The sequence below is a fragment of the Pinus tabuliformis genome, chromosome 1_1 (assembly GCF_031772625.1).
Source record: "Pinus tabuliformis cultivar Carrire ecotype Pingquan chromosome 1_1, CPIR1, whole genome shotgun sequence".
In the NCBI taxonomy this organism is placed as follows: Eukaryota; Viridiplantae; Streptophyta; class Pinopsida; order Pinales; family Pinaceae; genus Pinus; species Pinus tabuliformis.
This window is the reverse complement of record NC_142297.1, coordinates 984169618-984186771: the sequence shown is the minus strand read 5'-3', so window position 1 is coordinate 984186771 and position 17154 is coordinate 984169618. Positions and strand designations below refer to the sequence as shown.

The following is a 17154-nucleotide window of genomic DNA, read 5'->3' as shown; positions in this document are numbered from 1 at the left end:
TTAATATTTTGATTTCGGAATGATATAGGAACCTATCCAACATTGTAATGCAACAAAATTTGTCACAATGATACATTCAATTGAAATTTATACAACGTCACAATAAGAGATTAAAAACTTAGTCAACCACATTTACTATTGTGGTTTACTAGGTTCGACTATATTTACCTATGTTTAATAGTCAACACTCTTCAACATTGGTCAAACATAATCACCTATTAATATTATTGATTAATATTAATAATCAAACATGTTGTGACATCAGAATGGTACATAAATATATCCAACATTGCATTGTGCGAAGCATTGTCACAATGTTATGTTACATTGCAATTTATCCAACGTCACATTGTGACATTACAAAATTAGTCAACCATATTTACTAGTGTGGTTGACTATGTTCGACTATGTTTAACAATCAACACTCTTGAGCTTGAGTCGAACATAATCCCCTATTAATATTATTGAATAATAATAATAATAATAATGAAATATATTCAACCACATTAGTCAAATATAGTCTAACAAAGTCACCCTTTATAGTCAATGTTTAAATAGGTTACCATGGTCAAATGTGGTCAACCTCATGTTTACCATTTTTAACAATAGTGAGTCGTCTTCACTAATAGCTCTCATCGGTCAACATAACTCAACCATATTTAATTATAGTTATACATAGTTAACTAAAGTCAAACATTGTAAACCTTAGTCAACTAGACTCATTTGTGGTTGGTTACAATCAAGATTTAAAAATATTCAATAAGAATAATATCAAGATTAATAGAGTTAAATAATAAGAATAAGAATAAGAATAATAAATTTGACTATACTATTATTATTATATTACTTAATATAATATTTTTAATTGACCATGATCAAACTTGGTGAATCCTATAACATTATTATAAATATTAATAAAGTTCAACAACAACAACAACAATATTATAGTAGAATAAGAATAAGAGTAATTTATTATAATTACTATTAATATAATAATAATTTTTCATAGTAATATTAGGGTCTGTGAATAAGGTTTAATAAAGTTGACTAATAATAGCAATAATAATATTAAGGTTGACTATATAAGGTCATAGTTAGCTATATTCCTTATATTTTACTATGATTGACCACAATCTACTATTGTATCTTGTATATAACTATGTTTAACATTGTCAACCATCATCAACCATATTTGGCTCTCTTCATAGTGGTTAACGATTGTCAGCCATGGTCAACCATCAAATTTACTTAGCCATCATCAACAATGGTCAGTGATGATTAACCATGTCCAACCATGGTCATCTCTAGTTGACAATAGTCAACCTTTGATAATGATAGTCAAGCCATTATCAACATTGTAAACCATGATCAACCATCATTAGAATGGTCAAACATAACTTAACCTTAGTCAACAATGCTTAACATTAATGCAACATTGTTAAATTGATGTAACATTAATACATTGTTACATTAATGGTTCACTATGGTCAAACTCAGTCAGCCTTGGTCACCATATTCAACCTTGTCAACCTCGTCAACCATGGGACCGCAAATTATCTTTAAATTTACATATAATAATATTATTTATATTAATGTTGTCTCACCGCAAAATGACATGTGCCTATATTACATAATGATTTAACTGAGACTTGTCATCTTAATGTCATTTGTACCTAAATTGTTGGTGGTTTTGAGAAGAGTTTGAATCAATTTCGGGGAGCATTTTGTCATCCATGTTGTTTATATTGCTTTTGTACATTGAGTAATTTCTCATGGTTATGCACTTAACGAGGACAAATATAAATTCTATGATGACGATAAGGCGGATGTATTACCTTCAATTTTGAAATTATCAATCATAAAATTATATTTTCTATGTTTTATCTTTTTTTTGAATATTTTCTAGAAACCCTACATTCTAAAACATCAAATCTATATAATATAACAAGGGTGGTGGGAGTATCAAAGATGATTTTTTTCTTATCCCACTAAAGGTGCACTAATTTAGACTTGTATTGAACTCCATAATAAAACTTTCACCCTCCATTTATCTTTTTCTTAATGGTATACTTCCAATTTAGCTTCCATGAATATTGATTCTAAGATATTTATATGAGAGAACTTCCTAAAAATTATTTTTATCCTATTTAAAAAAAAAGTTCCAGAAGTAATGGTTAGAGATTAGATTACCATAATCTTTATTTTGTCAATGTTCACAACTATACTCAAGTAGAAATCATTGAATATTTTTAAATTATTATTAGACTCCTAAAGAATGAGAGTCATCGTCATGAAAATGCTATGATAAGAATAAAGAAAAGGGACCATAACCATATCATTGAAAAGCATAAATGAACTAATCAATTTTTTTTAAAACAGTAGTTTAACCTATCAATTAAAACAAATTCAAAATATTATTCTAAGCTTAAAGAGATAATAAATTTAAGAAGAATAAAAGCGATATCTAAAAGAATTTAGCAAATATATGAAACAAAAAATTTAAGATAATAAATTTAAGAAAAATAAAAGCGAAATAATTTTTTTTTAGCAAATATATGAGACAAAAAATTTAAGAGATGAAATGTATGAATCTTGAAATGCTCAACTAATAAAGACACTATATTAATTTTTAAAGCGTGCATAAAGAAATATAATTCCATTACTTTCTTATATATAAATATATAAGAAATAAATATAACATTAAATAGAAATTTCAAATTTTATTTTTTAAATTACTTAATAATAACAACAATGTTATAAATATATATAATTAATTTAGTTTTATAAATTTTAATAAAAAGTAATTTTATTTTGATGATGATGATGGTTAACATTCATTGAGACCAAATTTTGGTCTATCAGAGCTAAAGAAACGAATTATTTAGTTCGATTTAAGATGTTATTCCTATGCTCAAAAGCTTGGAGAGAAGCCTCCCGAGCTCACTATAATTTTGACATTGTAAAAGGCTAGGAAGGTCAGTATTGCAACAAAGATTATGAAACTAAGATTTAATGTGGTTGTATATGGGGCACTCTAAGAGGAAGTGATTTCCATCCTTGATGTTCATATTCTCATAGAGATGGATGATCATTTCCATCCATGGTGTTTTAGGAACTACCCAACGACCCGTTTCACATGGAGCTCATGAGAGTTCGTTCTAATCTTGGCTATATTAATTTTCTTCTTTGAGCTAGTTAAAACAGATAGATACTTTTGATCTTCTAGGGTGGGGTTGATGACCTCCTTATAATATATTAATTTTCTTTTAGCTGCTAAATCTTTCTCACACCGCCTTTTTTCTTTGAACTTAGAAGTAACAATATTTTTAATGTTATCAATGTTTTGGAATGCAACATTCTCATTGATCTCCCAATGATTTAACCAGGGCCTTGTGTCTTTATACCAACCTCGTTTGAGCATTAGGTGATTTTGGTTGGAATTTAAAGCTAGCTTAGGAACTCTATGGTCTCCTATGTTATTGAGTTTGTTCTTTTACAACACAAGCCTAGTCATAGCTAGGCTCTCGATAGTGGAAAGACCCACTTCTACAAGGACAATATGATAGGGTGTATTGTTTTTAATTTTGAGGTTATACGTTATAAAATGCTTCTGGATTTGCTCAATCCTTGTCCAGGATTCTCTAAAGATGTTGCAACCCCAAACCTCAAATCCATATAAGATAACAAGAGTGACTAAAGTTTCAAAGAGGAACTTTTTTTTATCCCACATTACGAGGTTTTCCGTTTTACAATTATTTTCAAGACCCAAATAAGCTTTCCACCCCCGATTAATCCTTTTCTCAATGCTATAGTTCCAGTTGAGCTTTTGATGAATATCAATTCATAGGTACTTGTAAGAAGACACTTCCTCCAAGTTACTATTGTCATACATAAAATTAGTGTAAGTGTCCTTCTTGGATTTGATAATCATAACTTTTGTTTTGTCAGTGTTAACAGTGATACCCATGGTAGAGCAGAAACCTTTAAGGGTCTAAGTTTCTGATCAAGATCAGATGGGCACCTTGCGAAAAGAACAATATCATGAGCATAGAGAAGAAGGATGATGACTATCCCAACTAAGATTGTGCCAGCATAGCTTGCTTCCTCTAAACAACCTTCTAGCCTGTCAATGTAAATGCCAAATAAGATAGGGGAGAGGGGGAACCTTGTTTAACTCCGATATTACACTTCATATATTTTGACCGCCCCTCATTACTCTTTAACTTGGCAATTGCATTCTCATATAACCTTATAGCGGCAACTCTCAACCAAAAAAACCTTTAAATTATTTGTTATATTTTTATTAAAAATATTACATTATTATATTTATCCACATTTTATATATTAAAATATATAAATAATAATAAAAATTAACCTGTTAAAAACTTATTTAGTAAATCTATAAAAATAAATAAATATAAGCACAAAACGTCATATTCCTATTTCCAATATCCTATTACTTACCCATAATTATATGATGGAGGGAAGTGATTCATCTAGAAATTATAGTAATGATCCTATATCAAACCAATTCCAAATATAATTACTAATTCTTAAATAATAATAATAATATATTTATCTTTCCATATTTTTTTGACCTTCAATATTTACATTCCATGCAAGTATGTGAAACTGATGAAATTGGCTAGTAAGTGCAAATATGTGTATATGGAAAGCACGTATAGATACCACCTTAAAAAAAATTGCATATATCTTAAATTTTCATATTCGGATAGTTGCATTATTTATGAAAATATTTTAATAATAAAAATTATATTATAATTTTAATGTTTTAAATTATTTTAGAAAATAATATTTTATAAATTAAAATTTAAAATAAATATAAATTAAATAAGTAATTATGTTACTTTAGAATAATTATTTATTTTATATATTTTAAAATTATTTATATAGTTTTTATTATAATTAATTATTTAAAATTATAATGATTTTTGTAATTTTAAATATTTTTTAGTTTAGAAATAAATAAATTAAAAACCAATTACAAATAAATAAATGCTCATTTTATCTATTGCATTCTTGGCTTTTAACTTATATTAACGTGTTCCACCTTCAAGAGTAGGGATTACGTGTTTATTGTGCTATTCATTGGTTTTATGTAAATTGTGCTTTGAACATCTCTATGTCATATTAATGAGATTATGTATTTATTTTTCTAATCATTATTTTATGTAAATTGGGCCACTTACATGTATGTCATATTAATGAGATTATGTATTTATTTTGCTAATCATTATTTTATGTAAATTGGGCCACTTACATGTTTGCTATGCTTCATAGACTATAAAATAAACAACGTTCAGAGGGAAATTTTGTTATTAAAATTTTACTCACCAGTTTTACGATAACGTTAATTACCAAAATATCTAAATATAAAATTTTGTTTATTAGAAAAATGAAACGTATATAAAATATTCAAATGTAAAATTTTATTTATTAGAAAAATTGAAAAATAAAATTATTATAGATATGAAACACTTTCACTCTTTTGGTGAGTGAAACACCTTAAACATTATACAGGACATCATAATAATAGTAAAAATTAACAAGGCCTAAACCTATGAATTATTACATTGGTTATTTAATATGTCAAGGTGGCAGTGAGGTTTTCAACGACACATTTGATTGATTTTATATATGTTATTAATTCCACATAGCCTGAGTTACGGTCTCTCTCATGTATTAAAGAGGCACATGGCCTCACTCGAGGCATCAAGCCCGTCACCCTGCTCTGGAGTAAAAGCACCAGGTATGTCTCTCCACGCGGTGCGATCTGGGGTTGTTCTCTGGCAGGCATCCGTTCATCATTGAAGCATCAACATGACACCTATTCTCGCTTGCATCCATCGATCTGTCTGGAGGAATCCAATGGTGGAGAGGGTTTAGGGTTGTTACAACTACCCCGCCCACCGCTTCTGATCGGATCAAAGGTCATTTGCATTCGAAGGGCTGATGGTTTGGTCGCTCTGCAACGAATTCGACCACCAGGTCTTTAATTGGTCTTCCAACTTGTTTATCGAGAGTTATGGTGTTGGCTGGCCATCCTACTCAGGGAGGTAATGGAACACTTAACCTCTTTGTACAACCTTTTACATAACAGTTACTTCTCTTACCTACTTTACTTCCTCACGGATTGTAATGGCTTGTCAGGTAACCCTCCAAGTTCAGGGGCATCACAACGCTTCTCTGGTTCATCGAGGTTTAACGAGTTTCGATCCCGACTCCAAGAAGGTGAGCTTACATGCTTTGGCATCATTTTATTGTTCATCTTATTTTTGCATACTACTTATACATAGGTGATGCTTTCTTATGTAGGCGAACTGCTCTCGGATGGAACCTTCAGTGCTCAGGGGATGTTTTAATCTCGGTTTCTCTGGTCTTTAGTTGATTTCTTTAATAGAAGACATACATTAGATAATGATATATTTATGATGTCGCAGGTAACGTGTTGCCTTACCGGGGTCCTTATGGAGTCAGTCTAGCGCCCTCCAAGATTATGATGATTGATACCCTAGTCGGCTGTCTACAGGTTGGAAACTACTCATCGAAGCTCACCCAGTTTGATTGCTATGGTTTAGATGTATGCGACAAACCGCTTGGGAGAGGGTTTCTGCCACAACGTACCCAATTCTTATCTTTTACCTAGAAGACTTTATAAATAGTTAACTGCCATTTCTGTTAATTGTCATAGCTGAAAAGTCAATAATGTTGCTTTGCTTTCTTAATTCAAAAGATTATTTAATTTTTTTTGTAAGTTAATGAGTACATAACTCCTCTGGAATACTTAGTTTTCGATGCATTACAAACTTGAGGGTTTTTCCCTCTTTTGGGTTTTACCTCCATTTGGTTATATGTCTATAGGCCATCGCTCTCTGCTACTGTAAGATGTTGGAGATAACATTTACTTATTTACTTAAATTATAACTACATATTTTTCATTAATCGACTATGAAAGGGTTTACAAAATTGTCTTGGAATATTTTTTAGTATCTATGGTTTCGATTTGATGCATTTGTTAAATCATTTATATAAATGTCTATGCCTCAGGAGTCACTTGGTTATTTCTTTTATGTTCTGTTTAAGTGGAATCTCTTTCTCTTGAGTAACTGACTAAAAGATTTACTCACTGCACTTGACAAGAGGAATTCCTCTGTTACAGCTTAAAAATACAATTTACTCTATCAGAAATAATATGATTGCTTTTCCAGTTTACAAATGTATGTTTTGGCTAGAATAGTAGGAACCGAATGCCCATTTGGGACTTCGTGATTTATTAGACTTACGACTTATAATTACACTCATTCCCCTGACATGAATTTATTTTTGCTTATGTACTGAGAATCTAAATTATTATGTTACGGTAATAAGGAAAATTTTCTATTTTAATTTATTATATTATTGTTTGAAGTAAATTTCCTATAATCCATATAATGAGCTGCCCTGTTACTCTAATCAAGCATTTTTCTATTAATCCATCATCATCATTGCTTAAATAAAAGCTATATTACTTATTTGATTAACTTATCAACATAAAATTCCAAAGTTATCTGGAAAGTCTCTCCTCCCAGCCACGAGCCTGGCAATCATGTCCAGACTCTCCCCTGAGCACTTTCTCTCCTTTACCACTAGATTATATCCAACTACAGTCAGTGCCTTGGGCCTCAGGACTCACTATCCAGCCTCAAGTTCTATACTTTATTTTGAATTTGTTTGAGTGATTTACCACTCGTTTATTCCACCTAGCTCTGGGATCCGTTTTACTCCTCTTACCCCCTCTATATTTCCCTCCAAGTAGAGGGGTAATTGTTTCTTGGCAACTGTTTTTTTTTAACTATCGCAAACATTTTATTTTTGTTAACATGTCAAAATCTCTAATTACCCATTATTTAGGTAAGCAATTGTAATCTGGTCTTTCTAGCCTCATTCATTATCATAAATTAAAAGACATTAATGCATGAAGAAATAAAAACGAACTTAATGACCACAGTAATTCTTTCATGTAGCTTGGGGTGTTACCAATGTTGCACGAAGCGGGAGCGACGCGGAAGCGTTTTTTGGAAGCGGGGACGCCGAAGAGTCATTTTCCAAAAGTCTAGGAAGCGAAGCTTCCGCGGAAGCGTCTTCTATATATATATATATATATATATATATATATATATATATATATTTATATTTTTTTGCATTTATACTCAAAACAAACATCCCAAATACCAAATTAATTGTAGAAGACATGAAAACATGCATATTTTTGCATAAATCAAGATAGATATAACATCCATTGTACATCAATGATCTAGAATCTAGATTCTTCTCCTCTTGTCTAGCCTTTGCCTCTACCTCGATTGTCTAGGGATATTAGTCAACATTGCCCAATTTTGATCAAACTACCTAATTCAAGACTTAAAATATGGTAGAAAAAGCTTAACATGTTTGATCGATGATTTTGACTTGATTGAAAGGTGATTTTTTGCTAAGGGCGTGCCGCGTGACAAAGGAGTTCAACAATTAACACCAACAACACCAGGGTACATATAGGGCTTGGTTCTCTTGATTAAATGCTAATCGCATACCTTCATACTTGATATAATCTAATGAAATGCCACAATCCCATTGATCCTGAATACCAGAAAACTGTTAAGTCTGCTGAATTTTGAATAGGATATGAAATTCTATTTTCTCCATATGAAGTCCAATGAGGCTGGAACCACTCTCAAACATTCTGAGTCATTTCATGGTAATGTTAAAAATTTAAGTAAAAGGATGAAAATGAAAAATAAAGGAGAATGTCACTTTTACTTTAAGAATTTAACATTACCATGAGGGAGCATCTGCTATATTTATATTTTTTTTTGCTTTCATTTGTCACCCTAACCCAAGGTGGACCCACCCCCAACAAGCAAACTCACCTAAAATTTTAAAAAAAATTGAAAAAAAAAAACGATTTTCTAAATGCTTTTCCGGAAGCTTTTCTGGAAGTGTACGGAAGCGTCTGGGAAGCGTCTGGGAAGCGCCTGGGAAGCGCCTAGGAAGCGTCTGGGAAGCGCCGTACGAAGCGCGCTTCGGCGCTTCCAAATTTCTAGGAAGCGTCTAAAAATTTCGGAAGCGCGCTTCTGGCCAAGCTTCCTAGGCGCTTCTGTACGGGACGCGCTTCGAGGCTTGGAACCGGGGGGGCGCTTCGTGCAACACGGGGTGTTACACCTCCCCCCACCATATGAGGAACACCATCCCTAGTGTTCTGTTGATTTAAGAAAATAGTGTCGGATAAGCTTCCCACATAAATCCCTCCTCTTCCAAGGTGGCCTCATCCGGGTCAAAGTTCATCCACTGCACTTTAACCTAGGTGATGGCTAACTTCCGCAAGGTGGTTTCTCTACGATCGAGAATACAAAGAGGTTCTGCCAAGAACTCTCTTTCCGGTTAGACATGGACACACACAATTCATAGTCATAATTCTTTTAAAAATAGTTTATCCGATAAAATATGTATTCCCTTAACTGATTACCTGAATATTCTCCCAGCTAATTATATGATGTGGGTTGTACACATTGTTTTTAGCAACGAAACATGGAAAAAATTATGGACCTGAATGTCACTTGGTAATGCGAGCTTATATGCTACTGGTCCATTTTGTTCCAAGACTTGAAAAGGTCCATAGTACTGGGGTGCTAACTTAGCACAACCCCTCCATTGTAAGGAACTTTTTCGGGCTTTACCCTTAGATATACGTGATCTCCTCACGGAAATTCTTTGTATGTCATTGTTTTATCAGCATACATTTTCTACCTATCTTGGGTAGCCCTTAGATTATGTCGAACCTTCTTAACAGTCTCCTCAATTTCTGCGAGCAAGTCGGGACCGAATGCTAGCTTATCAGGTGGCTATTCCAATCCATGGGTACCCTGCACCTTCTTCCATATAATACCTCAAAGGGGCTCATGCCCAGCGATTCATGATGTCCATTATTATATGCAAATTCCACTAGGTGGAGGTAGTCCTCCCACTTATGTTGTTGCATCACAAACATGCATAACATGTCCTCCAACACTTTATTTACCCATTCGGTTTCTCCGTCCGTTTGAGGATCGCAAGCAATACTAAATTGGATTTGGGTACCCAATCCTGAAAATAGGGTTTTCCAAAATGTGGATGTAAAATTTACATCCCTATCAGAAATTACCACCTTGGGTATCACATGTAGACAAAAAATTTCCTTCATAAATATGTTTGCGATTTCCACAGTTTCGAAAATGGATCTCATAGGTATAAAGTGAGCAGTTTTTCTCAGTTTTTCTACCACCACCATAATTAATTAATGTTGCTTCTTGGTGCGAGGTAAGCCAGTGATAAAATCTAATGATGTGGTCTCCCACTTCCATTGCGAGATGGGCAATGGTTGTAATAAACCAGCAGGATACTGATGTTCTGCTTTCACTAGTTGGCACTCCAAAAATTTGGACAAGTACCCAGTGACATCCTTCCTTAACTGGAGCCAAAAATACCATTTCCTGATGGATGACAATAGCTTTTGGTAACTAGGGTGGCTAGCACATGGTTTCCTGTCAAACTCATCCAATATCAATTGCTTAACAGAGTTTTGGTTAGGAACATAGATTATGTCCTTGAAAGTAAGGAGGTTGTCAGAATTTATTTCAAAATCTGATTTTTCCTTTCTCGATAGGTCTTCCTTTGTCCAATGCCACATAAAAGTGTATTCTCAATCTTTGACAGATGCTTCCTTTATGATTTCAGGAATATTTGAGCGTACTTGGTTGACTTAGACCTCATAAATACAATGTAGTTTTCTTCTTAATGTGTCAGCCACTTGATTTTCCTTCCCTTTAATTGTTTTATTTCGAAGTCAAACTCACTTAAAAATGTTGTCCATTTGGCATGTCGAGAATTTAAGCTAGACTGGTTGAAAAAGTTTGTAAGGCTGCTATGATCTGTTAACAACAGAAATTTCTTCCCCAATAGATAGTGTCGCCACATTTTAAGTGCATGTACTACAGTTGTTAATTGAAGGTCATAAGCAGAATATCACTTCTCATATTCCTTCAATTTCTATGATTCATAAGCAATAACATTTCCCTTTTGTGTCAACACCTCACCCACACCTTCTTTACTTGCATCAGTGCAAACCATGAAAGAATTTTCTGTATTGGCTACCTTTAACACTAGTGCAATGGTAAGTAGGTTTTTTAGTCTTTCAAAACTTTGCTGACACTCAACTGTTAATTGGAAAGTGCACCCTTTTTCCTGTAAAGAAGTCATTGGGAAGGAAATTTTTGAAAATCCCTCGATAAACCAATGGTAGTACCCAGCCAAACCAAGGAATGATCTGATATTCACGATATTCTTTGGAGTGGTCCATTCCATAATTGTCTTGATCTTCTCCAGGTCCACCGCTATTCCATCTACTGATATAATGTGACCCAAATATTGAATCTGATCTTTGAAAAAGTCACACTTGCTAAATTTAACATATAACTTATTTTCTCATAAAATTTGCAACGCTACTATCAGTTGTTCTTCGTGTTCCTCATAATTCTTAGAATATATTAAAATGTCATCAATGAAAATCAGTACGAATTTATCAAGATAGAGCTAGAAAATACCGTGCATCAAACTCATAAAGGTCGCTGGAGCATTTGTGAGTCCAAACGACAACACAATGAACTTGTAATGCCCATAACTAGTTCGGAAAGCAATCTTTTAAGTGTCCTCCTCCTTTATCCTTATTTGGTGGTAATTGGACCTTAAATCGATTTTTGAAAATACTTTGGCTCCTTACGCCTGATTGAATAAATCACATATATGTGGTAGGGGATATTTGCTTTTAATGGTCAGTTTATTTAACTGACGATAATTGATGCATAATCTCAAAGTTCTACCTTTGTTCCGTACAAATAGTATGGGGGCTCCCCATGGAGACACACTAGGGCGGATGTACTTTTTATCCAGAAGCTCCTGGAGCTGCATTTTGAGTTATGTCAATTCGGGTATGCTCATGCGATAAGGGGCCCTGGAAATAGGGGTTGAACCTGGAATTACTTCCATGGTGAAATCAATATCACGCTTGGGTGGTAATCCAGGAATGGATTCAGGAAATACATCAGCAAATTCCTGAATGACAGGGATATTTTCCAAAGAAGTCATTTTTATTTTGGTGTTTGTAAATCCCACTTGAACAACATATATTCGATAGCCTTTCCTAATACACCTTCCTAGTTGACTAGCAGTAATAGGACACAGTTTGGTATCTGTCTTGATTCCTTGAAGTTCCTTCCTCTGTCCTGATTTTGTGATAAAATTGATGGTTTTCTACTTACAGTCAACTAGGGACCAACACTTTTCCAGCCAATCCATCCTGATTAAAATGTCGTATGAACCCAAAGGAAGTATGTTAAGGTCCATGTGAATGGGTTGTCCTGAAATTGTTAGGGGACAACATTCTGTTTTTGTAACTACCGTTCATTTTGTCCCGGTGGCTAATTGAACCAACCATGGTTTTGGAAACTTACTACTCTACAACAAACATTTTTCTACCACTTTAGGATTAACATAACTTAAGCTAGCACTGGTATCAAACAAACCAGATACAATTTGCTTAGAAATCATACCTTCACACTACAACAAAACCAGCGATTTGCGCCAGATTTAGCGCCAAATTTTAGTGCATTTTTTTTTTGTAATTGTGATGAGCAACCTGGCGCTAAATCTGGCTCTATTGTACAATTTTTAAAGCTTCCTTTTTTGCACCTGATTTTGCATCCTTTTTCACGCTAGATTTTGCACCATTTTTACACCAAACTACGCATCATTTTTTGCGTCAAATTTTGAACCAAGATTTGCATCTTATTTTATGACAGGTTTTGCTTCTAGTTTTGTGTCATTTTTTGCTTCTATTTTTCATTCTCTTTTGCTTCCTATTTTGTGTCATTCTTTGCTTCCATTTTTGCACAATCATTTGCATCAAGTTTACACTGTATTTTGAATCCAATTTAACGTCTTTTTATGCATCCATTTTGTGTCAGTTTTTGCATCTAGTCTTACGCCAGGTTTGGTATCTAGTCTTACACTAGTTTTTGCTTCTACTTTTGCACCATATTTGGTGCCTATGTTTGCACCATGTGTTGAATTTGATTTAGCACCAAATTTTGCATCCATTTTTGTGCCCATTTTTGCATCTTTTTTTGGACCATTTTTTACATCCACATTTACGTTTGATTTGTCTCCATTTTTCCCATCTCATTTTGCACCATATTTTCCGTCATTTGTTTCATCCAATTTTGCATCATTTTTAACACCATCTCCTGCATCTAATGTTACATCATTTTGAGCATCCAAATTTGCATTTATATTTGCATCTTATGTTGAGTCATGTGTTGTGTCCACCTTTGCATCTTATTTTGTGTCTAATGGTACATTTAATGTAGAGCCATTTTTTACGTCTAATTTTGTATTTGTTTTTGCACCAAGTTTTGCATCCAATTTTAAGATACTTTATGTCCCTTTTTGCACCATTTTTTTGTGTCTACTTGTGTCCAATGTCGCACCATTATTTACACAGACTTTTTCATCCAATTTTGCATTTTTTTTGGTGTCTAGTTTTACATCGTTTTCACCATCCAAATTTGCATCTTTTTTTACCTCATTTTGTGTCCACATTTGCATATAATTTTGTGTCTGAGTTCGAGCCTAAATTTGCATGAGATTAGGAATCATTTTTTACATCCAATATGGCATCCTTGGTTTCACCTTTTTTCAGCCCCATTTTGCATCTTGTTTTATGTCTTTTCTTACATCTTTTTTTTTTTTTCTTTTTTGCACCCAAGTTTGCATCCTAAATTTACACCATTATTTGCATCATCATTTGGCATATTAATTTGTAATGTTTTTTGCTTCTTTTTAACACTCAAATTTGCATCTTATTTTACGTCTAGTTGTTGTATTTTTTTGCATCTAATTTGGTGCCCATTTATGTGTCCTTGTTTTTGCCCAATTTGATATCCTTTTGTATGCCATGTTTTGTTCGCTTATTTGTGTCAACTATTGCACAATTTTTCACTTCTAATTTAAAACACTTTGTATGTCAATTGTTTGCATTTTGTATTAATTCCTAGTTTAACATCCAATTTTACTTTCAATTTTGCATCCATGGTTACATCCGCATTTGACTTCTTATATAGAGTATATTTTTCTTTACATATATGACCCCCTTTATAGATTCATAACGAAATATATGATAGTTCTAAATATCATTAAAGCATATATCACAATTCAAAATCATTTGTAAAGAAATTTAAGAGAAATTGACAACATCCATCCAAAAAAATAACAATGTGTCATTAACAATTTTCAAAACATGTATAAAATAGCAACATAATACTAATAAAATCATTATTATTTTTAATCAAAACAACTAAAATTCAAATATGATTAACAAATCAAAATATTTCATGAATATCGTTATTCTACGATAAATTAACAACATACATAAATCAAACTCATCGTATGATTACAAAATCAAAATGTCTCATTGATATAGGGTAAATTCACAACACCCATCTAAACATAACAATGTCATTCTACACAATAATTTCTTCCTAAAAAACAATGCATGTGCATGCCTAGCTACCACCACCAAGATCATCCTCATGATCATCTTGACCATCCTCATTACTCTGATCCACATCATCACGAACACTGCAACTATCATCATCATCTCCTCCTTCACCACCATCATCCTCATCCTCATCCTCATCCTCATCATCTCCTGATATATGTTGAACATAATTTGGATCATCGTCTTGGCAATCATTACCTATAGCATTCTGACAAAAAAAATCAATATTACATGTTAGTATTAATTGCATAACACAACGCATGTTTTTGTTATACAATGTTAACCATAAAATGAGGTAAGATATAATATCTAATAGTACTAAAACATTAAATGAAAATATGGTTTAAAAGTATATTGGAAATCCAACTAAGATTACATACCATAGAGTCCATCCAAACAACAAATTCAACCCATCTCTTTTGCTGCAGCACCTCCTTTTCCAAATGATTTGGAGGTCTTCCATATTTTAGTTCCTATCAATCAGTAAATAGGGAGAAATTAGATAACAATGACTTTCTTCTAGTACAAAATTTATTAAAAAAATATCACATGTTTAATATACTTACAAAGGTTGTTATCAGTGCTTTTAAACCTTTCTGGCCACTACGATGAGTGACTTTTGTCTTGGTTAACCTCGCCTTGGATGCCTTGTCCTTAAACATAAACCAATTCAATTTATTTTCACTCAAATACATGTATAAGATACTTATAAGTATTAATACATTCTCAATAATGTTTAATGAAAAATTAAATACCTGAATGCTCTCATTGTTGGCTTTTCTTTGTGCATCCAACTTCTCATATGATTTTACAAGTTCTTTCCATACTTTAAAAGGTATGTCAATAGGTCTTTGTTTCAGTCTTTGATCTTGAGGCATTTTTTAAATTTTTCTTGTTTGGTTGCAACGAAACCTCTTACAATTGAGCGACATTTGCAATTTTATCTTCTTAACCGACCAACCGGTACCAAATTCATTCTCTATGTCTTGTACCACCATCTTTTTTAGGTGAAGTGGAATCTTGGAGAATGTGAGGTGAAGATGATCTCTAAATCGTTGAAGGCAGGAGTCCTTTAGCCTATTTAAGAATTTTTTTCCTGCTTCTGTCGTTCTTATCTCCCCTGAGACAGGGTCATACTCTATATTGGTACCTAAACTACCAATAGATGATGCATAAGCTGAGGATGAACAAGAATTTGCAGTCCCAGGAGTTGCCACCAGAGAAGATGTTTCAACACAATGTTCTTCATTATTGGTGTTTGATGTCAATAACACTTTTTTCGATTTTTTTCTTGATCCAAGAGAGGATGGGGAACTAATGGATTCTCCTAAAGCTTTTTGATTACCTGGACCTAGTTGATTAGCTTCAGGGGATTTTGTCTTAAGAAAATGCATTAGGGATTCAACATCCAAAGATTGAAGTTTTTTGAGTCCTTCTATCCCAAAAACATCTTCAAGCAAGGACTCTGTTATTGGATTCTTTCCCTGTCCAAATTTCAATGATTTACCACAAAGTATAATTATAAAATTATAATTCTAACTTCAAACCTTAAAAAAAAAATAAAACATATTATATTATGCAATTATTCTATAAAAACAAAGTAAGCTTACCTTTTTCGATCCACTAGCACCTCCTTCTCCACTTGCCATATCCTCAAAGTAGAAGAGATCGATAGAAAATGATGTTCTCCCTTAAAAAACAAAGGATTGAAGGTGAATAATCTCAAAATGGCTCTCTAGGGCGGAATTTGCAAACAACTTAGTTAAAAATCCAAGTGACAATTTCTATTTTGACAATTTCTTCCTTTCTTGGAATCAGATTCTCCAGTGCTAAATGATAAAATGGTTCAGCTCTTATGCTACCATGTATATAAAAGACCTCATGCCGTTGCTCCCCCCTTCATGTTTTTTCCTAAAAAAACATTACCCTTTTTACATAATTACAAAATATAAAAAGCAACGGATTTTTACATACTTACATAATACAAATAGCAGATTTTTAGCAATTAGAAATTAGATTTACCAAATTTCCAAATGTTTTTTACCTAATTACAGAACATAAACAACAACAGATTTTTACATAATTACATAATACAAACAGCAGCAGATTTTTACCAATTAGAAATTTCTAATTGGTAAAAATCTGTTGTTGTTTGTATTATGTAATTATGTAAAAATCTGCTGCTGTTTATGTTTTGTAATTAGATAAAAAAACATTTCAAAATTTGGTAAATCTAATTTCTAATTGCTAAAAATCTGTTGTTTTTATTACATAATACAAACAACAACAGTTTTTATCTGCTAAAAATTTGGAAGATGAAGATCTTATTCAATTTCTGTATTTAGTTTCATGTGGCAAGAACAAGATTCTTCTAAAGGAACCTAGCACTGCAACAATATCTACAAGTGATAATTTTGAATTCAATCCTCCCTTTTCGCACAAGTTGAAAAATATTAAGATTCCACTTACAGATATGAATGCAAATGAGAGGAACAGAGTGATCGAAA

The 17154-nt window shown here is 32.7% G+C and overlaps 1 protein-coding gene across 1 annotated transcript; it reads right to left on the bottom strand.

The window, feature by feature from the left end:
* Positions 1 to 14436: 14436 nt before the first annotated feature.
* On the bottom strand, positions 14437 to 15342 carry LOC149217818 (uncharacterized). The gene is made up of 3 exons (XM_089390368.1): positions 15214 to 15342; positions 15028 to 15120; positions 14437 to 14855 (listed from the first exon to the last, which is right to left on the bottom strand). The coding sequence occupies exons 1-3, from the start codon at positions 15340 to 15342 to the stop codon at positions 14652 to 14654; spliced, it is 426 nt and encodes a 141-aa protein (XP_089246494.1). The 3' UTR covers positions 14437 to 14651.
* Between the last annotated feature and the right edge of the window lie 1812 nt (positions 15343 to 17154).

What these genes read in the sequence shown, in the direction of transcription:
- LOC149217818 (XM_089390368.1), bottom strand. Translation starts at nt 15,342, where the DNA reads ATGTATTTGAGTGAAAATAAATTGAATTGGTTTATGTTTAAGGACAAG. An exon ending in AAGCACTGATAACAACCTTT is followed by an intron (nt 15,121 to 15,213) that starts GTAAGTATATTA and finishes ACTGATTGATAG; the next exon opens with GAACTAAAATATGGAAGACC. An exon ending in TTGTTTGGATGGACTCTATG is followed by an intron (nt 14,856 to 15,027) that starts GTATGTAATCTT and finishes TTTTTTTGTCAG; the next exon opens with AATGCTATAGGTAATGATTG.